The 26,462-nt window shown below is 50.8% G+C and overlaps 1 protein-coding gene across 2 annotated transcripts in view; it reads left to right on the top strand.

The window, feature by feature from the left end:
* SLCO2A1 (solute carrier organic anion transporter family member 2A1) overlaps nt 1-26,462 on the top strand; it is a 76,952-nt gene that overhangs the window by 36,741 nt on the left and 13,749 nt on the right. For both annotated transcript variants that reach the window (XM_072955075.1, XM_072955026.1), the window contains exons 3-7: nt 4,104-4,266; nt 21,228-21,455; nt 22,246-22,344; nt 24,224-24,360; nt 26,180-26,258. In XM_072955075.1, the coding sequence (XP_072811176.1) occupies nt 4,104-4,266; nt 21,228-21,455; nt 22,246-22,344; nt 24,224-24,360; nt 26,180-26,258 (706 nt within the window). The remainder of the gene's footprint in view (nt 1-4,103; nt 4,267-21,227; nt 21,456-22,245; nt 22,345-24,223; nt 24,361-26,179; nt 26,259-26,462) is intronic.

Below are 26,462 nucleotides of genomic sequence, written 5' to 3'. Positions count from 1 at the left end.
ATTTGTGTACCTATGTGTATATCTGTGTATGTATTTGTGTGTCTGTCTGTGTCTGTGTGTACCTGTGTGTCTGTTTGTCTTGTGTGTGTCTGTGTGAGTGTATATTTGTCTGTGTATTTGTGTGTGGCTCCGGGGGAGTGGGTGGGTGAGTGTGTGGAGAAGGTAGGACAGGACCTCAGGCAAAGGGCTTTCTACAGTCTGGTTGACACTGACCCAGGCATTGAGGAGCGGACTGGCTGATAAAGTTGAGGTCTTACCGGGAGAGCAGAAGGCAGTGACCAAATCGGAGGGGCCTTCGTGGCCAACCCGAGGTTCCCGGCCTCTGTGGGAGGCGGCACGGGACTGGCCTGGTTCTCGAGCAGAGCCGGGCAGGGCGCACAGCCTCGTGAAGAAGAGCCCCCGGGGGGGTGTGCTGGGAGATGCCCAAGGTGGGGCCAGCGCATCCCCAAGTTAGATGGCCGGGAAGCTGTGCACTAAGCCAGGCCTGAGCGGCTGGGGGAGAGGAGGACCCTGCCAATCCTGCAGAAGAGGAAAAGGCAGGGTTTGGCGGCTGCTTGAGCACAAGATGGAAGGCAGCACAGCCTGCAGGGCTGCCGCCTACAGAAGCCCGCGCGGGGTGTGAGGAAAGGACCAGCCAGGCGGAGGGAAGGTGAGCCCACCTGGGCGCATGGAGTGCCCGGGCTTGCAGGGCGGGCTGGTGAAATGGAGAAGAGGGGCTGGTGTCACAGGCTGGCAGGGAAGACGCTGGACACCCGGCCCTGCGAGGCAGCAGCTTCTCTTGCCCCCCACCCGCGGCCGCGGCTGAGCCGGTGAGCTGAGCCTCCCTGAGCGCCTCCCTGGGCTTCCCTGGGCCCCTCCGGGAGGCCTGATGGCAGGGCTGTTACAGACGGGCTGTGTAGTCACTGTTAGGGGCCACTTTGATGCTGAAGGGCTGAGGCCTGGTCTGCGAAGGCCCCCATCTCCTCAGATAGAACAGCTGCCGCTTCTTTTTTTTTTTTTAATTTTAGGGAAAATAATTTTTTTCAAAGGAATTTTTGGGAACCAAGGTCTTAAGCCAGCATCAGCCGTAACAGCTGTGGGGGCCCAACTTCCCTCCAAGAAGCTCGCCCAGGCCTTGGTGGGGTGGGGGAGCTGCAGGAAAGGGCCCCTCCAGTCAGGCGGGGCCAGGCACCCCGCACCCCACTGCTCCTCCTCCCCGAGTCTCCCTTCGGGGCCCTCCTCCATCCCTCCCCCGGACCTTTTGAAGTCAGCCTCAGTGAGCTTACCTGATATGGTCGAATATTTACAATCATTTCGTGGAAAATGATGGGGAAACAAAAAGGGAATAAAATCTAAGATGCACAAGAATAAAGCTGTGTTTCCAGGTACTGGTTTCAGAATGTCCTAGAAGCATGTCAGGCCAGCAGCTGGAGCACCTTCCCGATCAGACTAGGCTGCCTCCTCATGTCTTCACATCCCCTTTCTCTGTGTATTGTAAACCATGTTACTCTTGGCCACGCAGGACGGGTCTCCTGGGCAGCTGTGCCTTCTTCTTGAAAAAGCCTACCATTTACTCCGTCATTCATTCATTTGTTCAACAAATATTTAATGAGCACTAACTATATGTCACACACCACTCTAGGTGCTGGGGAGACAGGAATGAACAGACAGACAAAAAATATCTCTGCTCATTCTAAATGACAAATATGACCTTGATTTATAGAAATAAATAAAACATGGTAGATCAGATTACAGTAAGTACCATGAAGAAAAATAAAGTCATGGAGGAGGCATGGTGGTTATATTTTAAATAACTCTTTATTCTTTAAATTATAAAGTATTATAATTTATTATATAATTATTATCATTCATTATTGTTAATTATTATAAATATAAGTTATATTTAAATAACTTTTTTTGTTAAGCTACCACTGACATTTAACATTCTGTTAGTTTGTGGGTGTACAACATAATGGTTCGAGATATGTGTATATTGCCAAATGATCACCACAGCATCTAACACCCAGTACCTCATAATAGTTCATTTTTTTTCTTATGGTGAGAACTTTTAAGATCTGCTCTTTTTGCAGCTTGCAAATGTACAATATAGTATTATTGGCCATGCTGTACATTACATTACATTCCCAGGACTTATTTATTCTATAACTGGAAGTTTATACCTTTTGACCACCTTCACCCATTTCACCCACCCCAGTCCCCGACTTTTTCAGAGAAGGTCTGAATGAGAAGTTTCAATCTAAGCAGAGATCTAAAGAAGGGCAGATGAGAAAGGAGCCCTGTGAATGTGTAAGGCGGAAGGAGCAGCAAGGACAAAGGTCCTGTGCTGTGTTCAAAGAACAGCCAGAGACACAGTGGCTGGAGTGGAGCGGGGAGGGGGAGGCGAGAGAGCAGATCAGAGCGGTGCCGGGGAAAGGGGGCAGGCTCCCAGGGCTCCGGGAACTCTGGGACAGACTTTGTTCTTCTTGCCATATTGGGTTTGGGTGGAGGGAACATGGTCTGACATTGCCACAGGATCATTTTGGCTGCTGGGTGGGGAATAGACTGCACGGCGGCAAGAGTGGAGGCAGGTAGAAGGCGACTGGGAAAGTCCAGGTGGTCGTTGAGACCAGGCAGTCGTAGTGATGGAGGCAGGGAGACGTGGTTGGCTTCTGGGGGCGCTGTTGAAGGTCCAGCCAACGGGACTTGCTGATGGTTGGATGTGGGTGTGAAAGAGCAGTCAAGGTGTTCTGCTTGAGGCACTGGTAGGATGAGGTGCCATTTACTGAGATGAGGAGGACTGGGGAGGGCGCACCAGGTTTTGGGATGGAAGATGGAAAATGAGATTTGGGGTGTGTGCGCTGAGCCTGTGGGAACTGGAAGCGCATGGAGAACAAGGGAAGCCATGAGACTGGCTGAGCTCATCAAGATAAGAGCAGAGGTGGAGGGTCTGAGAGTTGAGAGATCAGGGAGGTGAGGAGGAACCAGCCAAGGACACTGGGAAGGGGCAGCCAGGGGAAAGACGCTAGGAGAAGGTGGTATCAGGAAATTCATGAAAGAAGTGTTTCAGGAAGAGAGAAATGATCAACTGAATCAAATGGTGCTGAGAGATCAAGTGAAAAGAGAAGAAAGAATTGGCCAGTGGGTTTGGCAAAGAGGCAGTCAATGGGGATCTTGGCAAGAACCACGTACCCAGATTCTGGTCCCTGTTACCTGAGACATGAGCACCAGCTTTTCTAGCTGGAAGGAGACTGGCGTGGACAGGGCCGGGGCTATGGTGCTGACATCCAGGGTCCAGGTGAACTTGCATTCTGAGACAGAGGATCATCTCTTTTTGACCAGTAGTCATGGTCAGAAGATCTGCCAGCACCCCTTTTACCACTTAACATCCTGCTCCCCAAGCTGGGCTCTGGATGGGGCTCAGAGAGCATACCTTCCAGGGACCACCGGTGCTTACTGGTGCTTCCAGCCGGGCAGGGGTGCTTTAGTCCTCACCCCTCACTGCCAGAAGTGCCCAGGGAGGGCCAGGGCAGATTAGTAGCAAAGCTGTGGGGCCAAAACACACTTCTCCAAGAGACAGTTAGACAGGGCCCCTTAACTCAGGCGGCAATCCTAACCTCATGCACATGGCAAGTTCCTTCATATTCTGAGCTCCAGTTGTGTCGTCTGCAAAATGAGACTTGCTGCATGAGGAAATGGGATAGTGCCTGGTGCTTGGGGGTTATTCTGACGATGAAGTCAGAGTCCTCAGGCAATTCGTTAGGGCACATGTGTGTTCCTAGGAGCCAGCCAGAATCGGAGGCTTTCTGGAATTTTGCCCCAAAAGGTTTGGTCCTAAGATGGTTGAAATTGAGGCTACGAGCCTCTCTTGGTCTCTAGATGCTTCCCTTGCTCTGATCTAGAAGGCTGAGGCTGGGGAGGGTTTCTGACAACAGGGAAAAGCTGAAACTGCATGCTTGGTCCACTTCGAGGCTTTCTGGGCAAGCCTAACCCTGCAGCTCTGCTTTGGCCCTTAGGTGACACCAGGCAGCCTCTTGCAGGTGTGCTGTGTGGTACAGTCTAGTCTCCTCAGTGGGGGGCGAGGGCGGAGCCTCTGATCTCACTGGGCTCCTCTGCTCTTTCCGCAGATCAGCAACGCCATCCTCATCATCTTTGTCAGCTACTTTGGCAGCCGGGTGCACCGTCCGCGGCTGATTGGCATTGGGGGTCTCCTCCTAGCTTCGGGGGCCTTCATCCTCACCCTCCCACACTTCCTCTCAGAGCCTTACGAATACACCTTCACCAGCGTTGGTAAGTGGCCTTGCATCCCTGCTTCAAGGGGATGAGGATTCATAATTCTGTGTGTTCTGACCTTCAGATACTCTCTAGGGAGAAAAGCCAAGGAAACTTTCTGATGGGAGAGGCAAGCATAGCCCAGAGTTGCATCCATGGTCACAGAAGCATCTGCACCACATTTGTGAGATGCCTGCTCATTCCTCCTGTGCTTTTAATGCACATTTAAGAACTCTTTGCTTAATCCCAAGTCAGAATACCTTTCCCCTATATGTGTTTTTCTAAAAGTTTTATAGTTTTGCATTTACATTTTGAGTTAGTTTTTTTTTATAAGATTCTTTTTCTTCTTTTAGCATATGGGAGTTAAATTGTTTTAGCATCATTTGTCAAAAAGACTATCTTTTCTCCATCAATTTTTTGCATAGCTACCAAAAATCAATTGGCCGTATTTGTATGGATCTCTTTCCAGACCTTCTCTTCTGTTTCATTAGTCTGTGTGTCTGTTCCTTTGCCACTACCACCCTGTGTGGGATGACTGCAGCTTTACAGTGAGGTCTTAGAATTAAGTAGTGTGATTCCTCACTTTATTCTTCTTTTTCAAAATTGTTTTATCTTTCTTATTCATTCGTCATTCCATATAAATTTTATAATCAGCTTGTCTGTCTATTAACAAATTCTTCCAGAATTTTGATTAGACTTGTGTTAAATTCATAGGTCAATTTGGGGGTAACTGGCATGCTTATTAAGTTGAATCTGCCAATCCATGAACACAGTATGCCTCACCATTACTCTTCCATTTTAACATTGACGTCTGATTTAACAAGCTCTAAAGCTGGTGAATATCTCTATTCCCCAGCAGAACAAAACAAGGATCCTAGGATGTCTGAATGCCCACCATCCTCTCCCATCTTCCATGCTGTTTGGCCAGTATTTTAGGTCTGCCTGTCTTTAACCTCCCCGCTGTGGTCATAATCATTATAGTCGTTGTTTATAAATAAGTCAGTGCCTATTTATGTTTGTGCACAAGTTTACTGGTTTCTTTGCTCACCGTTGCTTTCTTGCATTTCACCCACCCTTGTTGATTTCATTTCCTTTTTCCTGAAGTCCATCCTTTAGCATTACTTCCAGGTGGGCCTATGAGTGAGAAAATCTCTGTCTGGAAATGTCCTAATTTCCCCTGGCTCTTGAATTATAGTTTAGCTATGAAGAGGATTTTAAAGACACAGTTATTCCCTCCCAGCACTTTGAAGGTACCATGCACCTGTTTTCCGGCTTCGCCTGATGGTGCTTCTTTGTTAGTCGAACTGCCATCCCTTCTTCTCTCCAGGTACCTTTAAGGTTTTCACTCTTTGTTGTCCTGCCTGTCCACCATAAGGTGTCCGAGTAGGGGTTAATTTTACTTATCTATTTGGAAATTCAGTGTGCTGTTTCTTTTAAAGATTAAGGTTTTCCTTCAATTCTGAAACATTCTTATCCAGAATTGCTCCCGATGTTGCATACTCCTCTTTTCTCCATTCTTTGCTCTGGAACTCCTTTTTAATGTGTACTGGACATTTTCATTTCTGGCTTCCTTGTCTGTTAACTCCTCTTTCTTAGCTTCCAGTGCTGCATTCACCTGTGCTCCTGTGTGTGATTTCCTCGGCTATGTCTTTCTGTTCACATAGTCTCTCTCCAGCTCTGTTCACTGATGTCTAACCCATACTTTACACTGTACATATGAATGTCTCTACATGTTTTGCTAATTTCTAAAAGTTATTATGATAGTTTTTCAAATCTGTCGGCCCTATTTTCATGATTTCTTGGTATTTCCTTATGATTTTATTTTTATTTTGGTCTCTTCAATTATTTTAAATGTATTTATTTTAAAGCCTTTTTCAGATTGTTCTATTAGCACAAGTTTTGAGAATGCTCATCTTCCCTCATTCTGTGTCTGCTTGCTCTTGTTTGTGGTGGATTATTTCCTTGTACATTCTGTAATGTTTGATTGTGGCAGTGGAACTTTTTTCCCTCTGTGGAAATTTTGTGTGGTCTGAGCGGAGAATAGCCCCACAGAGTGGTTTTGGACTTTCATTTACTTGGCACCCTGGGAAGCTCCACTGCTTTGGAGCTAATTTTATGGTAATATATTGGCTTGGGATAAATTTGCACTTGTTTTAAGGGATGTAAGAAGTGGCGGTGGTTTTGTGGGGAGGAGCAAGTGACACGCTAAACACCCATCCATCGCCCACTGTTTTGTAGTAGAAGGTATCTGAGGATGGATAGGCCACCCAGGGTGTATTGAATAACATTCCCGTTTGCTTAAATACCAGGCTTTTTTTTTTTAAGTCATATGTGCAGATCAGTTTCAAGAGAAGAATCACTTAGAATACTAGAAGGGATTCCGTCATAGGTTGTGAGACCTTCAGTGAGGGGATGTAGGTGGCTGGAATGAAAAAAGAATGGAGCAGGAACAGTGATGTGTAATGAGGAAACGTTTGCTGGGTTCTGGTCATGCAAATTTTTCCCCACCTCCATGTAAATCACCGGTGAACTAATCATTTCTCCTAAATGCCTTGTGGCCTTGGGTCTATTTGAACTATTTAAGGACCGAGTCTTGCCTCAAGGAGGCCCGAGAGAAAGATAGACCCAAGCCAAGGGGTCCTGACATGCTCTTCCCCCACCTCCATCTAGACAGGGAGTCTGAGGCCAGCTCTGAAGGAGAATCAAGAGGTACTGGCCACCCTCAGAGAGCCGTGTGCCAAGTTTGCTCCAAACCCATGGTCCCTGCCCTTCTCCGTCAGCATGAAGACTGGGCTAATGAAATCTGCAAGGGAGCCTGGGGCATTGGGGCCAGGCTGCGGGGAGGGCATCCAACCAGGCACCACACACTGTGGCCTGCTTAGCCTGGAGGGTTGGCTCCCCAAACCTGGACCATAAACCAACATCATTTGCTTCGCACAAAGCAGCCACCACAGAGGGTGGTTGGAGATGAATGGGCCTCTGGGAGCCATCACTCTGCTCCTTGTTAGGGATAGTTGGGCAACTTGGGTCATTTCCATCCTCATCCTCTCTGCTCCGAGGGAAATACTCTGCCTCAGTGCTCTCAGCCCACTTCCTCTGAGAGCTAAAAGGGGGACTATGAGAGGGACCACAGCTTGCCCCTCAGCCTGCAGGGAGGAATCGTGGGCCAGGAAAATGAGCTTCGTTGTTTTTTCTTGCAACAATAAGACACAGTCTTCCTCTTGCTGGCTGGGACCAGAGGAGCAGCTGGACGTGCTCAGGGCTGAGCTCCCTTCAGGACATCTTCCTGGTGCCGGGGGTGGGACGAGGAGGACTTGGACCCAGGAGCCACTTCAGTGGGATCTAGCGGGTGCCAGTGCAGCGTGCGCATGTGCTAGGCTGATAGGTGCAAATTAAAATATTCGTAAAGTCTCACTTTCTGGGAAAAGTTTGAAATGCGACTCTTACTTCAGATGTATTCCTATGGGGACTTTAGTTTTGAATTATGCAAGGTCATCGGCAACAAACGATTTTCATTACATGCGCCACCTTGAGTGGTGTCATGAAAGGTCTTCTGGAGTCAGGTGGTCCTGGGTCTGACGCTGGGCTCTGAGAGCCCCTAATGGCACGACCTTGGCTGCTGCCTCCACACCTGAGTCTCAGTACCTCCCTGTATGAAATGGACCCTCCCTCACAAGGTTGCACGGGCTGAGAGGCTGCGTGCTCGGAATTTAGCCAAGTGGCTGGCATGTGCAGGAACCATTAAGTCGTGGCTTTTACAACCAGTGGTGATGGGGACAATACAGGTATTATGCCAGGTAAACTAGGGTCCCAGATGAGGAAGTGCCTGCTTCCTATGGAGAGTGTGACAGCTCATGGCCTATAGGTGGGATGTCCTGGGGACATCTGAAGGCGGCTTCTCCCTGGTCCTCACTGTGCCTCCAGCAGGGAACAGCGCCCCTCCCTCGGCGTAGCCCTTGCTGCATCCTCACCTGTGAGACCACAGGATTCCTCTCAGATGAAACTTAGGCTGCTGTTCTAGTCTACTCCCAGACCTCCAGGTTGGAGCTGCCGGGTATGATGGATAGAGAGAGCGTGAACTTCAACATTCACATCCCAGCTCAGCCATTTACTTGCCAAATCTCCTTAGGCAAGCTGCTGCTTCACCTTTCTGGACCTCAGTTTCTTTATCTGTAAAATAGGAACAATAACACCTCCACTTTCAGCGTGTTCAAAAACACACTGAGGGCAAAAATAAAACAAAATCGTGGAAGTAAAGTGCTTAGCCCATGCCCGCTGTTCACACTCCTCTTTGCCCGTCCTGATGCGGTATTTGAAATCTCTCACTCGTAAGTCCTGACCCCCAAACCTATCATCACATGTTGACTGCTGAGTTTTTCCCCTTGGAGCCAAGCCGCTCCAGAAATGAACGTGGGAAATGAAGAGTATCTCTGTGTTTTAGGAAACAAAATTAAACAGGGGCTGATCGTTGTGGGAATCACGGAGACCTTTCACAACTAATTGCTAATTTTAAAAAGGCCACACAGACATTTATGAATGTTTACCTTTTCCAAATGTCAGTGGGTCCAGAAATGTGCCTGGCGCCTTTAGACCAAAGATCCAGCCAAAGACTCTAAGACCGCTTCTGGAAGGCTCAGGGAGGTTTGAGTGGGTGGGAAGCAGGCCAACACGAGGCCAGTTCTCCTGGGAGATAAGAGGAGGTTCTTCGGAAACCGGTGTCTGGTAGGACTAGGTGTAACTTGGGAGAGCTCTTGAACCAAGTCCAGAGGGAAGCGGGCGCCACGCAGACAATGGATGCGCACAGGAGGGGGCTTCCTGTAGAAGCAGGGCAGGCAAGTCAGCGGTATTTTTGGAGCAGCCCAGAAAAGAAAGGGAAGAGTCCTTTCCACTCCTTTATCATTAAGGTTGCCAGCCCCTCACCCACGCTCATTCACCAGCAGGAGCAGGTAGGAAGGCATGGGGAAGGGACACCTGCATCCCTTCCTCGGTGGAGGACACTCAGGGCTGGAGCAGAACCCACTCCACCGAACCAGCTTCCTTCCCCTGAGGGAACTGCTCCCGGATCACAAGCTCAGGGCGGTTCAGTGGTGAACACCCGGCTCTGGTGGGAGAGGGGTGCCCCTGAAGCCATGGGGGAAGGAAAAGACACGTCATGCGCAGGGAAAGGTGTGTGTTTGTGGGGGCTGTGTGTAGGGGTTGAGTGTGAGGAGGTGGCAGGGAGAGGATGGGAGATGGATGTACGTGGAGGTGGAGAGGGTAGGGATGAGGACGTGTGTGAGGTCCGAGTTGACGTGTGGAGGTAGATGTATGCGAAGGTCTGCATGGACGTGTGAGGGTGGAGACAGTGGCAGGGGGAACCGTGAAAGGGAAGCGTGGCAGGGTTTGGGGTGGGAGTGTGAGGGTGGGGGTGTGCGGGGATAAGTGTGTAAGTGTTGGGCGGGAGAGGGGGTGGGCGGTCTGGGTGGGGGACGGGGGAGTTGCACAGCCCAGCCAGTTGGATCTGCTTAACCTGAAAAGGAAGAGAAAACAATAAGAGGGGGGAAAAAAATAACCAAACACATGGGTGTTATTAAGGCAGCTGAGAGAAAAATAGCCTCAAACAGATGAGCACAACAAAGCCTACGGAGACTTGGTGTGGAACATGTTTCCAATGCGCAACACAGGAAAGAGCAGAAATGCATGTGAAGAAGTGACAGGAAACCCAGGCTGCTGTGTGGCACATCAGGGGCAGTCAGGGAAGGAGCCAGGGCCACGGGAGACTGGGCATCTCTGTGGCCATGGCCCCAGCACCTGGCCTGGCGGGGGTTGCCTCTGTCCGGCTCTCATAACATCTGTCTTGTGGGAGAGTCCCACTCTGCCCCTCTACCCTAGCTGGCCTGGAAACAAGATCCCCTTGTTCTGCTGGGTCTCCAGCTCAGGCCCCAGTAAGGACCTGGACCTGAGCGTGACTCCCCTTCTCCTGGAGGCTGGTTTACTCATTTCCCTGCTCAGGATTGAGGCTGAGGGGCAGGACTGCTTCAGGTCTGGTTGGTGGAGGGGGAAGCCTAGGCGCCAACGGCATCCTGCCCCCCCGGGGAGTGTGTGTCTTGGGGACCCTTGGCAGACTGTGTGTCTCAGGCCCACCCAAGGCCAGGGGAAAGGTCTCCTTGGCAGAGGCAGCACCCAGGGTGAAAAAGGAAGGCAGGTTCCTATCCGAGTGTCTCTGGGCACCCCAGGAAAACCATCAGGGCGTGGCGGATGGCGCCACAGAAACAGGATGCCAGCCCCTGTCCTGCTGGGGAATGGGGTTTGAAGAAACCATTGATCCCTCCTGCAAGAGGCCTTGGGCTCCCCAAGGATCCCAGAGGACACAGGGAGGTACTCTCCGCTCTTCTTGCCGTGCTTGGTAGAGCCGAAGCTGCCAGATATGCTCAGACACCTCCTGTGGCCCAAAGGCTTGACGTGGGAACCGCCAGGCACATTTGGGGCGTGAGCTGCCCACCCGGAGGCAGGAAACCAGCAGGAGTAGTTTTTTTCTCTCAGGAACAAAAGGACTTTTCAGGGCTCAGTCCTTGGATTGGCCACCATCAGAGGATGTGTGGCTCCGAGATCTCATAGCGGGGAAATTGCAGGGAGCAGTCAGGTATTTGGAGGTGGGGCGCTCGCGGAAGCGGAGCTCCGAGGGGGGATTAGCGCCCTCGTAGAAGAGGCCGGAGGGCTGGCCAGTGAGGATGTAACGGGAAGCCGGCAGTCCGCCCCCACCAGGGCTGGCTCCCTGAGCTTGGGCTTCCAGCCTCCAGAACCGTGAGGACTTACTCTGTTGTTCGTAAGCTGCTCAGGCTGTGATTCTTTGGTCCAGCAACCCCAGCTGACTCCATCAGATTCATTCCCTTTGGTTGGAGCCCCTCCTTGTAGCCTTGGGTCTGATTTTGATTTTCAGCCTGTGGACTGTTTCCTGAGCCATCGCTCCCGGCCGGCTTCGTGTCATTCATGTCATTCACAAAGTTGTCAGCTGTTCTCAGCTTTCCCCCAAGCCTGGGACAGCGGTGTTGCGTGGTGTTCTGCCAGGGCCACCATCTTCCAGGTCACATGGGCCCTGGGCATGCTTTGAGCTGGTTGTCCCCAGAGGCCTCTCCAGCCACGTGTCTGCATCTTGTCTGAGTATCTGTCAGAATATCTCGACAGGCTTTGTCAAAAGGCTTCCTCCAGTAGAGTAACACTGTGTTACAGCTTCCTGCTGGTCTGGGAGCCCCGTTAACAAAGGAAATGAGGCTGGTTCGGCTTGACTGGCTCTAGATGAACTCATGTTGGCTCAGCTAGTCCCCTTTTTTTCCGCCTTCAACTTGTTGCTCATCAGCCTATTACTAAATCTGTGAAAAGTAAGTTCTGCTTCACTCCCAATTGGGGGTGCAAATTAAGCTCACGTCTCTCTCTTTTTTTTTTTTCGTGGAGGTACTGGGGATTGAACCCAGGACCTCGTCCATGCTAAGCACATGCTCTACCACTGAGCTATACCTTCCCCCAAAGCGCACATCTCTTTGAACATGAAAATTAAGTATCTCTGAGCTGCCATCCTGCTCTCTCAGGTATGTCTTCTTTCTCTCCTGTCCACTAAGAAACAGTTTTGATGATAAGTCAAGCCAGATGATGCCTCTTTCCTCAGCTTGGTGGCAATTCCTCAGGCGTGGGCACGTGTGCAGGGCTGGGGGTGGGGGGTGGGGCAAGCCCCTTGCCAGCGATACGACACCCAGCCTGTTGTACCGCACAGTGGACCTGCCCTCTCGCACCTAGCTCACTGGTCACATGGCCTCATCAATACAGATAGGCATTTCCCACGGTCCCTCTAGTGCCAGAGTGGCCACGTGGGAGGGAGCGTCCAGCCTCAGCCTCGGAACTAGTCTTGGAAACTCGCTCTTTTTTTAAAACACCTATTTTACGTTTATTGTGATATAATTCCTGTACAGTAAACTACACGTATTTCAGATGTACAATTTGATGAATTTTCATAGATGTGTACACCCATGAAATCACCACCACACTCAAGATAGCTAACGTTTCCATCATTCCCCAAGAAGTGCAATTTTCAAACTCCCAATTTATCCCTTCCCACCCCCTTTAACCCCTGGTAACCGTAAGTTTGTCCTCTATGTCTATGAGTCTGTTTCTGTTTTGTAAATAAGTTCATTTGTGTCCTTTTTTTTAGATTCCACATATAAGCAATATCACATGGTATTTTTCCTTCTGTTTCTGGCTTACTGCACTTGGAATGACAGTCTCCAGATCCATTCATGTTGCTGCAAATGGCATTATTTTATTCTTTTTATGGCTGAGTAATATTCCATTGCATATATACACCAGATCTTCTCTATCCAGTCACCTGTTGATGGACATTTGGGTTGGGAAACTCAGTCTTGAGAGCAGAGCCGAGGAACCCTCTTCTTCCACTTCCTTGAGCTCGCTCTTTTCCTTCATGAATGTGAAGCCTTGCAAGCAGCCCACTTGCACTGTCACTCCTTTATTACATCCATCCATTGCTGGTGGCCAGCGTTGATCCTACTTGTCTCTTGTTTCTGGATACAGTCCCCAAGTTCTTAAAAACCTGGGCAATATTGCCTGTCTCTAGGATTCTGCCATCTCCCTTATCCATTTAAATTTCCCTGAGTTTCTGGCCTCTTTGAATAAAAATTGATCTTATTGTAGGATTGCGATGATCCAGGTTATAATATTGTCATTAGTTTCAATCTGAATAAGAATATTGCAAGGCAGGTATTCATATCTGTATCTGTTTTGGAGGTGAAGAGATCGAGGCTCTGAGCATTCCCTGACCAGTGAGCAGTAGAACCAAAATTTGAATGGATCCTTCCATTGCTTCACCATGTGACTCAGGCTGTCAGCCCCAACTCTGTTAGTTTCTGCTGGTGCAGAAGAATATGTTCTCCTAGTTGCCCAAAAATGAAACTCCAAACGCATATGCACATTGAAGTCATTGTATACGTGGAGGCTTAACCTCATGGGAAGACAACACACGTGATCACGGGGGCATTGTGAACTAACAAGGCTCTGTGGACTCCATGGGAAACTCCATCACTTCTGATGTACAAACAATCCACTTTATAAATGACTTCGAGATCTCAATCATGAGTGAGTTCGAGACAGGCTGTTCCAGACCTGCCGTGGGTGTTGCCAGGGTTTCAGGAAGAACTGTGGAAGAGCAGAATTTAGGAGGGTGAGGAAATAGGTCCTTCAGAGAGGAAATTCTGAATGAAGTTCCAGGAGTTTGCTGATAGCCTTGGCCCCTTGGCCACACTTCCAGAAAACCCTCCGGAAGACCACTGCCTTTCCCTATTGTTCTTTTACGGATCGCGTCTGAGGTTTGGGTCTTGCTAACCTCCTCCTCCTTTGGCTCTGCTCATTCACAAATCGTGCCCCCTTCAGAGCAGAGAGGTAGTGGGTGGCTCTCGAGAACCATGACTTGGAGGAGAACTCGAGGCTGCCCTTCTGCTTCCTGGCAGAATTCTCTCTTCTACCAGAGTGACAGGAAGGAGTTGTCAAAGCCACTTGCCATGGCCTTCTTATGTTGCTCGACCCTTCCAGGGCCCTCTCTTGGCCTCTGTTAGATCTTTGTGAAGAGACCTCTTATTGAACCCTTGACAGTCTCCCACCCGCCTCAGCCTGGAGCATGGGTCCTTGAACAATGGAGTGGCCAGACCTTGGTCTGCCTAGATCTGCCCCACCCCCGTGGGCTCCATTCCAGGGAGATAGACCTTCCTGCCACTGTGTCCCTGCCCTTCCAAACCTGTCCAGAAATTCGAGCCAAAATTCTTATTTAAAGAGTGGGATGAGTCAGAGGGTTGACTCGCGTGTAGCTGGGATGGCGCAGGGGTAGCTGGGGGTGGGGGGCGTCCCGGCCTGTTTCTGGTTAGCCTCTCACAGCCCTGTGAAAACTGGCACAGCCAGACCTCTGGTGTCTTGTGGAAGAAGAATGTGTTCTGATAAACTCGAGCCTTCCAGAAGTGGGCCTCGGGAAAGATGAGACATAGACTGACAGCCAGCTAACAATCACACTGCCGTCTGCCCTTTCCCAGGCCCCTCCAGACAGGCAGGCGGCCCTGAGCCTGTGGTGGCTGGACCGGGCAGGCATTTCTCTGACCTTACCACAGGATCTGACACGGTGGGCAGGTCGGAGGAGGTGGGCGGTGAGCCTCTGGAGCCACTGGAGGGAACTGGGTCTGGGGCCTTTGCTGGAATGCATGGGAGATAGGGAGAGGGTGCTCTTCCTTATTCTCGTGGGTGGAACTTCTGAATCCGCTCCAGGGAGGAGGGGTGGAGTGGGCTGAAGAAAGCCGAGCCCCCCAGTTCTGCCAAAGGCTCCTGATCTTTTCCTCCCACTCCCCTATCACTGTCCTCTTATTTTCAAGAAAAGAGCCTGATGATCTAACTTCTAGAAGGCTCTGTCTTCACCAGAATGAGCTGGCTACGGCTACCCACTGCCGGGAGTCCCAGGCACAAGTTCTTGGAAAGCCCGCATTCCGTCTGCCTCTGACACAAAAACCTGTCTCCGCATCTCCGCAGCAGGTCCTACCATCACCACACCCTTCCTCCAGGACAGACAGCCGGCTGCTGCCTCCCTCCCTGAGTCGGGGAAGCTGGCCTTCCGGGGGTGATTGTAACTGCTCTTTCCTTTCACCAGTGTCACAGCCTGGTCCAGGGTGGATTTGGACTCATTCAGGGCTGGCAGAAGGAAAAATAGAGAGTGTTGAGAGATCTTGAATCAATTTGGAATGCAGAATAGCCAAAGAACAACTCAGGAGACTGGGATTTAACGGGGGGGGCCCATTGATCATTTTTTTTAAATACACATTTTTAATAAAGGCAGTTTCTGACATGTAATCCGACATTCTGAAAGTTAATGATAACAGTTAAACCATCCCCAGAGAGTTTTCCCTCCTGGACACTTCACTACGTGAAATTTCATGAGGATTTTTGTGGCACTGGTGCACTATGCAAAGTGCCGTGTGAAGACTTAATAAGCCAGTCAACATTTTTACGATCTTTGATGACTGTTAAATGGCCCACAAAAAATAATTTTGCCAGCCAAGCCAACTACAATGTTCTAAGAACTGCAAATTTAGTAAATAATAAGAATCAGCAAAATCGAGAACTAGAACTCTCAAAAGGAGCACTTACTTACTCTCCGGCCCTTGATTTCTCAGGCTCTTGCTTCCCGACAGCAAGCCTGGCCTTGGGCGTCTTGGACACACCCGCTCTGGGCTGGGCGCCCCTGTCCGCACAGCCGTGGAGCAGACCAGCGCTCCCTGCGCGCCTCTCTTGCAGCGCATAGCCTCACCTATCACTACCGAAGCAGCTCTTCTTAAAAAGTTTTAAATTTTTAAAAAATTTATTGAAGTATAGTCAGTTACAACATGTCAGTTTCTGATGTACAGCACAATGTCCCCGTCATGCAGATACACCCCTGTGTTCATTTTCATATTCTTTTTCATTAAAGGTTATTATAAGATATTGAATATAGTTCCCTGTGCTGTACAGAAGAATTTTTTTAAATCTGTTTTTATATATAGTGGTTAACCTTTGCAAATCTCAAACTCCTAAACTCGACTGGGTCAACTCTGCTCTTTACACACAGATCTTGAAAACCGGTCTTAATCCCTTCAGTGTGTTGTTACACCACCCCCTTTTGATCTTCAGCCTCCAGAGTTCTCCTTAGGATGCAATCCAGGCCCCTTCCCAGGACGCACCAGCCCCCAGGGGCACCCAGACTTCGCCCTGGTTGTGTCTGCACAGCAACCACACTGAACCTGTGAGCTGCTCCTCCCCCCTCCTCCCCACTGATCTGCTGTTTCCTCCTGTTGATCTCAGCTCAGAAGCCCCTTCCTCCAGGAGTCCTTCACAAATGCTCTCACCAGCAGCCCTGGGTCTGGTGCCTTCCCCACGTGCTCTCTGGTACCCTGTCCTCTCCCAACTCAGTGGGTACCAGGCTGTATTTTTATATCATGGTAAAATATACATAACATGAAATTTGTCATTGTAACCCCTGGGAAGTGTCCAGTTCAGTGGCATTACATAAGTACATTCACACTGTTGTACAACCATTAACATCATCCATCTCCAGAACTTTTTCATCTTTCCCAAGTGAAACTGGACCCATCAAACACCAACTCCCCCTTCCTCTTACCCCAGCCCCTGGCAATCACCATTCTACTTTCTGTCTTTATGAATCTGTCTCTTCTGGGTTCCTCATATAGATGGAATCATGCAATGTTTGTACTTCGGTGTCTTATTTCACTTAGCATAGCATCTTCAAGGTTTATTCATTTTGTATGTAGGATGTGTCAGAAGTCCCTTCCTTTTCAAGGCTCACTAATATCCCAGTGTATGTGTATACCACATTATGTTTATCCATTCACCCATTGATGGACATTTGGGTTGTTTCCATCTTTTGACTGTTGTAAATAATCCTACTGTGAACACTGGTGTACAAATATCCGTTCAAGTCCCAGCTTTTAATTCTTTTGAGTAAATACCCAGAAGTGTAAATGCTGGATAAGATAGTAGTTCTATTTTTTAATTTTTTGATGAACTTCCACACTGTTTTCCACAGTGGCTGCACCATTTCACATTCTTACCAGCAAGACAAAGGGGTTCCAGTTTCTCCACATCTTACCCAACACTTGCTGTTTTCTGTTTTCTGATAATAACTGTCCTGATGGCTGTGAAGCGGTATCTCACTGAGGTTTTGATTTGACCAGACAATGCTGCGGTGGCTCCTTTGATGATGTGCTTACACAGAAGACGAGGGTTTGTAAGGACAGCACCTATGCTGTCTCAGTCACCCCAGCAGAGTGCCTGCCCAAGGTCACTACCAAAGAACTGAACAGCCAAGAGTGAGCCATATTTGGTCCAGGTTTCTTTTCAGGACCCAACCTCCAAGCTTTCTCCCTGTGAAGCAGGCATCGTCCCCGGCAGCTGACGGGCCTGGGTATGGACCTTCCCTGGCCAAACTGGAAGCAGGGGGTCAATTCTTTGCATGTCTTTCTCGGAATGTCATTTGCCTTCAGGTGATCTTTAAGCCTCTCATGCGTATAGGGTAGACCTGGCCCTGCCCTCCTGTAGCTCACAAGACGACACGCGACAGGGAACTGCTGTCACCCCTGGACAGAGACCGCACAACCAGGCACCTTTACAAGTGACAGCAGCCCACGGTTTTAGGGAACTTCAGACTTTGCTCAAAGATCTACTTGAAATTTGTTTGACTCTTCTAAAAAGAAATGCCCATTTGAAAACCTGGCAGCAACTTTTCTATTTACGAGCCCTTTAAGTGTGCATCAACTCAGTGAGAATTGGCAGAGGGAAGTGCGCTGGGCTGCAGGACCGTGCAGCTGCACTTGGCAGCGAGGATCGGAGGGAGGGTTTCCCAGGCCTCGCAGCTGCTCTGCTCTCCTTCCTGAACCATAGGGTCTGGCACAGCCCAGGGCGGGTGCACGCTCAGCCTCTGGGGTGTCCTGTGTGGCTGCTGAAATGAGTGCACGACGTAAACTGTGAGCCTGACACTGGCCCACTGGCCCTCTGGCAACCGCCCACCCTCTGCAGTGCTTGATGCCTTCCCCGGAGTCCTCTGAGGTCTTTCAAAGTCAAGATCACTGACATGGGAGTCTCAGATCACGATGAGAACTTGGGTCTCAGGCTCCCAATCCAGCCCTTCCAATATCTCTGGGCCTTGCCTGCCCACAGCCACCCTGGAGGTGGGCATGAGACTGCCAGCACCACACCCCCGTGTCTGAGTGCTGGACCTGGGGCAGTGCTGGCGGAAGGGTTCCTGTGTGGTGACGGGTGGGCCACTCATGGTCTCTTTCTCAGCAGGAACATTTCACAGTTTTGTGCTTCCAGACTAACATGACGATCCTGAGAATCAGGCTCTTGGAGCATCCCTGAGACACCCCAGCCTTCCTACCAGAGGGCAGGGACATCCCTCAGCCACACTGACTGACCCTTGGGTCCAGTTACTCAGGCCTGTGCCCCTTTCTGGAACCACAGTCTTCCAGCCCTTTAATGATCCACAGGGACTCTTTCTATCCATTCACCTTATGATCTCTGCCTCAAGGGAAACTGAGGCCCAGAGAGGTTTAGAAACTTACTTAAGGTCACACAGCTACCTAGGGCTAAAACCAATTTATTTCTTTTTTTTTTAAATGCCTTTTTTGAGGTATGATTGACATGTAAAAAGCTGTACATATTAATGTATAAAACTTGATGAGTTTGGGGATGAGTATGCATCTGTGAAGCCATCACTACCATCACGGCCACAGACATAATACATCACCTTGCAAAGTTTCCTCCTACCCCTTTATTATTACTGTGTGTGTGTCTGTATGTGTGTGTGTGTGTATTAAGAACACTTAAGATCTACCCTCCTAGCAAATTTTAAGTCTACAATGCATATCATTATCTATAGGCACTATGCTGTCTAGTAGATCTCCAGAACTTATCTGGAATAACTGAAACCTTTTACCCTTTGACCGACATCTCCCCATTTCCCCCTCCCCCAAGCCACCATTCTACTCTCTGCTTCTATGTGTTTGACTCTTTTAGATCCTACATCTAAGTGAAATCGTACAGCATTTGTCTTTCTGTGTCTGGCTTATTTCACCAAAACCAACGTCTTGACTCTTTATACTGTGCGTTTGTTTCATCTCTTCGTCTCAGATTTCAGCAAAACTCCCAGCCCGCCCCTTTCCAGAACAGCTCTGCCTTGGAGGAAGTAGGGGTCAGGTCCCAGCCACCTACAGAGGTCAGAGGGCTCAGGCATTTGGCTGTAACTGGGGAATGGGTAGAGGAACCTCCCCAGGCCCGTCCCCTCCGTCCCTGCAAAATGTGTGTTGTGCTTTTCAAAGCTGCCCTTTCAGATTTGGTTTCATTAAGGACTTAGAGTCCGGAACGCAGGGATTCAAATACCAGATCTGCCCCAAAGTGGCCACTTAGGCGGGGTGGGCCAGAAGCCTCTGCGAGCAGCACACACTGTATGCCACAGCCTTGGCAGAGTCTGCCTGAGCAGGAGATGGAAGTTTAAAAATTCTGGCGCTAGAACTTGGATCCCTTCAGTAGAGCACGAATGTCTGAGAAAAGCCCAGCGCCACCCCCGACTCCCCTAGGGAGAGATGGTGGAGGTGGGCCAAGATTCAGGGCCCTAGTGTGTTGCATACCTTTGCAGACCTGGGGCAATGGTTCTGGAACAAAGAAACAAGAAACGAGAGAGAGACCTTGTTAAATTTTGGCTATATTTTCTTATGAAAGAATATTTTTAATTTAAAAGCTTTTACTGTTGCTCTATTTCCAAAGTATCATGTGTTCGTTATAGAAAAATTAGAAAGTACGCTGAGGCGAGCACACGTACACACAAATGCCAGCACAGTCCCATCACCCAGAGGGAGCCATGATCTTCCAGACTTGTTCTCTGGATATTCAATTAGGCTGCATAAGTTTTATAAATTAGGGCTCATATTCTTCTCCAAACTACTAGTTATTTTTTGAATCTACAAGATGTCTTTCCCTTTCAATAAGGCTACATCCTCACCCTAATTCTAAGAGGCTGCCTCCTGTTTCACCGTGTGGGTGGACCACTCTATCTGAACCCTGCATTGAAAGGCAGGATAATGGGTGTGGGGCCAGAGGGGGAGGTACCGAGGGACACCAGCGGCGCTGGGTGCACACAGCTTCCATGCACACGGCTGGTGTCCGCTCTGACCTTGACCCGACAGACATCTTGGCCCCCTTTGCTTTTCCTGGGACAGGTCTCCCTGATTGATGGGGAGCCCCCAAGCCGGCAGTTTTCAAATGTGTCCTATGTAAAGGCCAGTGTATGTGACAGGAGTTGTGGAGCCAGACTGAACGAAGCATGTGTGTTTGGGGGAGAGGAGAGGACCATGAGGAAGGCAGACCCCCACCCTCAGTCCCACTGTCCAGGGCAAGCCCTGAGCTTAACTCATGGCACTGCACAGAGTCCAGGGTGACAGGCAGATCTAGTCCACAGCCCTCATTTTTCCTCTCTGTGGAGCTCTGAGGCCCCCCTAGCTCAGAGGTCTACCCGGTCTGGGAGGACCACAAATAAGAAAGAAACTGAACCCCATGGAGCAGAATCAGTGATGTCAGTGATTTCTGCTGGCCCCTACAAGGCTGGAAAAGAAGGCATCTTATGGAAAGGAGCCCTCAAGAGCCCGAGGGCCTTGGAGAGCTGACAGTGCTGTTTGTTTATGTGAGCCAAATTAAAAGCAGCGGCCTGGGAGCAGCGTCCAGCCTGGCCAGGTCCCCACAGCCACAGGCACGGGTGCCCACAGGCCATCACAGAAGGATCTCAAGGTGCAGCCTCAGCTCCCCCTCTGTAATAGGAGAGGTTGAACCAGAAGCTCTCAGAGTCCCTTCATCTTCCCACATTCCTCATCCTTGGGAGCTGCCAGGTTTGGTAAAGATGTTGGTGCCTTTGGCAGTAGGGCTCTCCAGCGTGACCCAGTGCTGGGTTCATCCAGAAGTGAGGGCTCTGGGAGTCATAGCCCTGGGGGGACATCCCAGGCCAGGGGGACACCATCTTCTGTGAGACAGAATGACCTCTGTCCTTCTAAAAAGAACCACCCCTTTGGGGCCAGAGCCTGAGGCTGCCACAGGGGTGCTGAAGGCCGACAAGCTCGGGTGTTGATCATGGTCCCCCCTTTCCCAGCTGGGTCATCCTGCCTCCGGGGAGGAAGGAACTGATCCCTCCATGCCTGCACCCGGAGAGGAGGAATGGACCCCCAGGAGAGGAGGGTGCCTCTCCCACCAGAAAAGGACTGCACCCCCCCAAAGCAGGGAGCCCACACTCTCCCCTCCTCTCACCTTTGTTTCTGGAGCCACTCCCAGAAGACCTGGGAGAAAGGCCAGTTCTGAAGGCCAACTGTTGAGGCCAGGACAACACGGTGGGCGGGGGGTGACTGGCGCGTACTCTCTCTTGGCAGGGAACAGCAGCCGCTTCCAGGCTGAGCTCTGTCAGAAACTCAGGCAGGACCAGCCCCCCAGCAAGTGCCACAGCAGCATGCAGGACTCCCAGAAGGAGACCAGCAGCATGTGGGGTCTCATGGTGGTGGCCCAGCTGCTGGCCGGCATCGGCACGGTGCCCATCCAGCCATTTGGGATCTCCTACGTGGACGACTTCTCGGAGCCCAACAACTCGCCCCTGTACATCTGTGAGTCGGGCTCGAAGAGGATGGTGGGGCGGGGGTGGGTCCTGATGTGGCTCGGCCACCGCGTGCAGAGGTTTGGGGATCTCACAGAGCTGGTTTGAGTGTCGCCTCTGGGACCTGCTAGCTGTGTGATCACGGGTAAGTGGCTGAGCCCAGCCCCTGGCTCCTCACCAGCAGGACGGGGCCCACAGTCTCTGTGCTGGGGGCGTGGGAGTGCCTGAGGTGATATGTGTGACCACTGGGCCCTGGGCTGGGCACAGTACCTACTGCTGCTGACAGTCCTCCAGGCTCAGGCCAGGCACACACGTCTTCTGATCTGTCCACTTAGGGACACGTTGGCCTCAAAGAAACACATGCGAAGCAGATAGCAGATGCTCACATCCCTCCCTGAGAACAAGCCACACCCTCAGGACCCACACCCTAGACCAGACAGACCACACCCACGGGCTCTCTGGTTTCACGAGCTGCCGCCAGGGCTGCCACATCGTACCTGCAGGGAGCTTGGTCCACCAGCACGCTCCCGGGCCGGCACCTGTAAATACTGGCGAGGCTGTTGCCCTCCTGGCAAGCGGATCTCTCTGGCTTCTGGCTGGAGTGAAACGGCTTTGGTTCTGCCTGTCTTAGGATCTTGAGCAACTCTGGCCTTGTCTGTGGGAAATGCCACTGGTGTTTCTGGACATGTTAGGGCCAGAGGACACATGAGGGATTCTCAGGAATCCCTCAGCTAGGGAAAGAGCCCAGAGCTGCCACCATCTCAATCACCCTCAGCCTCCTTACTCTCTCCCCTTTCCAGCCATCTTATTTGCCATTTCTGTATTTGGACCGGCTTTCGGGTACCTGCTGGGCTCTGTCATGCTGCAGATCTTTGTGGACTATGGCAGGGTGGATACAGGTGAGTGTGTGCATGGATGCCTGTCCCACCGGCGGGTCCATGTGGCAGCCTCCCCAGCCCCCAGCCAATCAGGGCAGAGGATGAAGCTCACTCTCCCTGGCCCACTCCCTCCCTCCCTCCCTCCCTCAGTCCTGCAGTCCCTCAGACAGCCTAAAGGGACTTTGAAACCCTCTGATTCAGCCTCTCCTTCTGATCCTTGGGAGCTGCCAGGAAAACTTGAGACCTAGAGGCTTCAGGTGTTGCCACCACAGCTTGGTGGTGGTACTAAAGACAGCTCTACGATTCTTTGATTTTAAGGTGATCTTGATTGTTTAAACAATTTTAATAAGAGCTCTTTTGGGAAAAAGAAGAAGAAGCACACAGACTATGACTTAAATCCAGAAAGGCGTAACATCATGTTTAACCATGTAGACAGTGGCGGTGGACAGCCTGTGTCTAATTCCTGGTTCCACCTCTTACTGGCTGAGTGATCTTGGACAAGTATCTTCATCTCTCTGTGCCTCGTTCTCCTCATCTGTAAAATGGAGCTAATGCTAGTGAAATAGAGTCGTTGTAATGTTTAAAACATGCCTGATAGATATTGAGGTTGACAGGAGTGAGCTCTTCGAAAAATGATATGGATTAAACCACTGTGTATCTTAGGATGAGAAAACAGAATCCATAGACAAGAGCACACGTGCTGAGTTAACCGTTCAGGCAGCCGCCCCAGGATGGATCCTGAAAGGGCTTAGAGCCACTGAGCGGTTGTTCGACACCCCCAGCCTCCCCCAAGGCGGGAAGAGCATGCCTGTGTGGGGTGACCAGGGAGGGCCCCCCAGGGAGGTCGCGGCTGCATCAAGTCCCGTGGATGGGTGGGAATTCTGCAGGTGGTGATGAGAGAGGCCTTCCCAGGTGGGGAAACCATCTGGACAAAGCCAAGAGGGGGATCGCATGCAGAGGGTGTGGGTTCATAAGTTCCCAGCAGCTGGAAGATATGGCTGGAAGGCAGGTCTCAGCCAGACCCTCAGGAGTAAGAAGCCTCCAGTGTCCAGCACACAGGTCAGAGCCTGCCCATCTCACAAAGAATGTGGTCAGGCCTTAAACCCAGTCATGCTGCCAGAGCCCATGCACTCCTGTCCCTGGCACTGTCTGGCCACGATGTCACCTGCTCAGCATCATCCACCTGTAGTTCAAATGAAAGGGTACGGACAGACAGGGCAGAGCTCTGCTCAGGGTCAAGCCATCTTCGCCCTTCGCTGGCACTTCCTGAGTTGGTTCCTGGCTCTGAGTTGCCCAGAGAGTAGCAAAGGAGCCCCTGGTCCCCCGGGGACAGTACCCCAGGACAGGGCTGGGCTGAGGACCATTCTGCTACCTTCTCCCTCCCTCCATGTCTATGTAGCTTCTTTACAAAGAGAAACACAATGGCAGACCCTTAGATGTGGATGGATACTTGCCAGGAGAAAGCATCTCTTTTGGAGGCCTGGTAGCCCACTCTGTAGATGGTTGTTTTTTTTTTTTTTTTTTTTTTTTTGAGCATCTGAAGATTATGAAGCCTCCTTTCTTAGGCAGCAATAAGATTGGGAGGCAGCAGCACTCAGTGATTGAGTGCAGGTATGGACGCCGCGGAGACATAGGTTTGAGGTTAACCAATGGAAGGGCGCTTGCTAGCCTCAACCTTGTAAAAGCCAAGGTTAACCTCAGTGATCTTCCCAGTGGCCTCTGTTCTCTGAGAAGACCAGAATAGGCTGGAGAGGAGTGTTGTCTTGACCAAGGTGCTAGCTCAAGGCTCACCTCTTCTCCAGGGTGGGAAGAGAGGTCCCCCTGATCAGAGGGTCTCTTTCTAGTAACATGAAATCATGCATTCATCCAACAAACACTGTGTCCTTTGCTTTCTCTTCAGCTGCAGTCAACTTGAGCCCTAGAGATCCCCGATGGATAGGAGCCTGGTGGCTGGGCCTACTCATTTCCTCAGCCTCCTTGGTTCTCACCTCTTGCCCCTTTTTTTTCTTTCCCCGAGCGATACCCAGAGGAGTGGAGGTAAGCTTCTGAGAACCCACAGTTCCACCTGTTACAGGAGTTTAAGAAAGGGAGGTATGTATAGAAAATAAACACAGCTGAGAAGCTACAGCAAGTTAAGTAAATTCTCGGTAAAATGTAAAGCAGTTTCATGATGCAGGACTTCTCAGAGGCTTTAAGAGGTGAGAGTGCTTGTGAATTTCCAAAAGATGGTGTCACATCAGTGTTCCCTTACCATGTTAGCATCCCAGGGATCAGGAGGGCTCCAGGGAGTGTAGTTTGGGAACCACTGAGTTCATCTAAAGTGGGATAAAGGGTTAAGAGCCAATAAAAGCCGAATATGTGACCTCCTGCAGTTGACATTTGCATTCAGTGGGGCCCATAATGTCTAATTCTAAAAGACTGAGTCCGGAGAGGACTCCGAGTGCTGAGGAGTGTGAGAGTGGAACGTATTTTGGGCAGACTGACCTACCATGCATCTTCCAGTCATCTCTGTTGGGGAAAAAAAATCAGGGAAGGCTGAGAATGGAAAATGGGGAGAAGTCTGGGTGGGGGTCTTGACGTTAGGCTGATGGTTCTAAACCTTGTTCTGATCCTGTGAAGTTCTGAGGCGCCGCAGTGAATGGTGACCACTTGACAATATGGCAGCTGGGTCGAGATGAGATCAGGCAGTCGGGAAGGAATGAAAGCTGGAGGTCTGATGAGGCCAGTGGAGAGATGGGGGCTGCAGCTGAGGACCAGGGCACTGGGTCCCAGACAACTGAGACAAAGGCAGGGGTAGATGTTCTTGGAGGCAGAGCCGAGAAGGACTGAGCAGTGAGCAGGACTGGAGAAGAGGAGCTAAAATTTGTACCAAAGTTTAGAGCCAGGGGCAGAGCTAGACATTAGACAGTGAGGTGTGTGCGATCCAGACCCAGCTTGGGGGTGAGGGGTGATGGGGGAGGGGCTTCTTGGCTTGTCTTAGGGAAGAATTTCAGAGGTTGGCAGCATATTATGGTGGTTTTGGAGTCAGGTAAACCTGAGTTTGAATCCAGCCCTGCTACTTATAAACTAGTTAAGGGACCTTAGGCAAGTTTCCTTGCTCCTAAGTTTCCTCTCCTCTAAGATACGAGGGAGAGCACGTATCTCTGGAGGAGGCTGTGAGGAATGGGACCATGTGTGTGGGACACCAGGCACGGTGCCCACCGTGGAGTGAGCCCTAAATGAACGGGAGCTCCTGGGCCTGTGATGAGTCTCCCCAGGGGTTCTTAATGGTGTCTGAGCACAGGTATGGTGGTTCACAGCTGGGGTTTCAGGCTGCAGCTGATGAGTTCAGAAGTGGTTGGTGAGTTCACTGAGGGGCTCTGCACATAAAGTCCGGGCTAAGAGCCAGGTCAGAGCTGTGAGCAGGACTCAACTTTTGGAGCAGGGACTCCACAGGGGAGACTGAAAGAGAGATCTGGGAACAGAGGTCGTTCTAGACCCAAGTGTCTCAGAAGCCAGCAGCCCCTGGAATCTGAGGACAGGGAAGAACATGTCTGAGGACATGCCTGTGTCCATGACAGACAGTCAAGGAATGAGGTCCACTCAGATACCTTTGGCATCAGTCAGCAACCAGATACAAAGTGATACGCCCAAGGCTGCCTTGGAAGGCAATGGCGTGGATGTGTTCTGGTCGGAGCCAGAGCACTAGGCTCACTGACATGCAGGTGGTGATGGCTTTCAGTGCCCCCCACCACCACCTGGGGTAGCTGACCACTGCCCAGCCCTGGGCCACCAAGACCAGAAAGATCAAGAGCCCAGGGAAGGGAGGCTGCAGGGAACCTGGGCCATTCACACTCAGCCCCTTTGCTGCCTTCAGAGGACTCCTGCCATCACGGATGAGGCAAGGAAGATGGAGAAGGCCAAGTCAAGAAGCTCCCTGCTGGATTTCATTAAACGTAACTGAGTGACGGCTGGCTTGGGGGGGGGGGACGGTCAAGGGTAGCCCAGCCCGTGGGGTGTAGGGTGTGACGAGGCACAGGAAGAGCGGGTGGTCTAAAATTGGCCCTTCCCTCAGGGGGTTCTGGTGACTGCTGCTTTGCCGAGGGCAGGAGACCCACATGCAGGCAGAGGCAGCCCCAGCCCCAGGGTCTGGCCCACGT

The sequence above is a fragment of the Vicugna pacos genome, chromosome 1 (assembly GCF_048564905.1).
Source record: "Vicugna pacos chromosome 1, VicPac4, whole genome shotgun sequence".
NCBI lineage: Eukaryota > Metazoa > Chordata > Mammalia > Artiodactyla > Camelidae > Vicugna > Vicugna pacos.
Note: the sequence above shows the minus strand (reverse complement) of the source record. Positions and strands in the feature narration are given on the sequence as shown.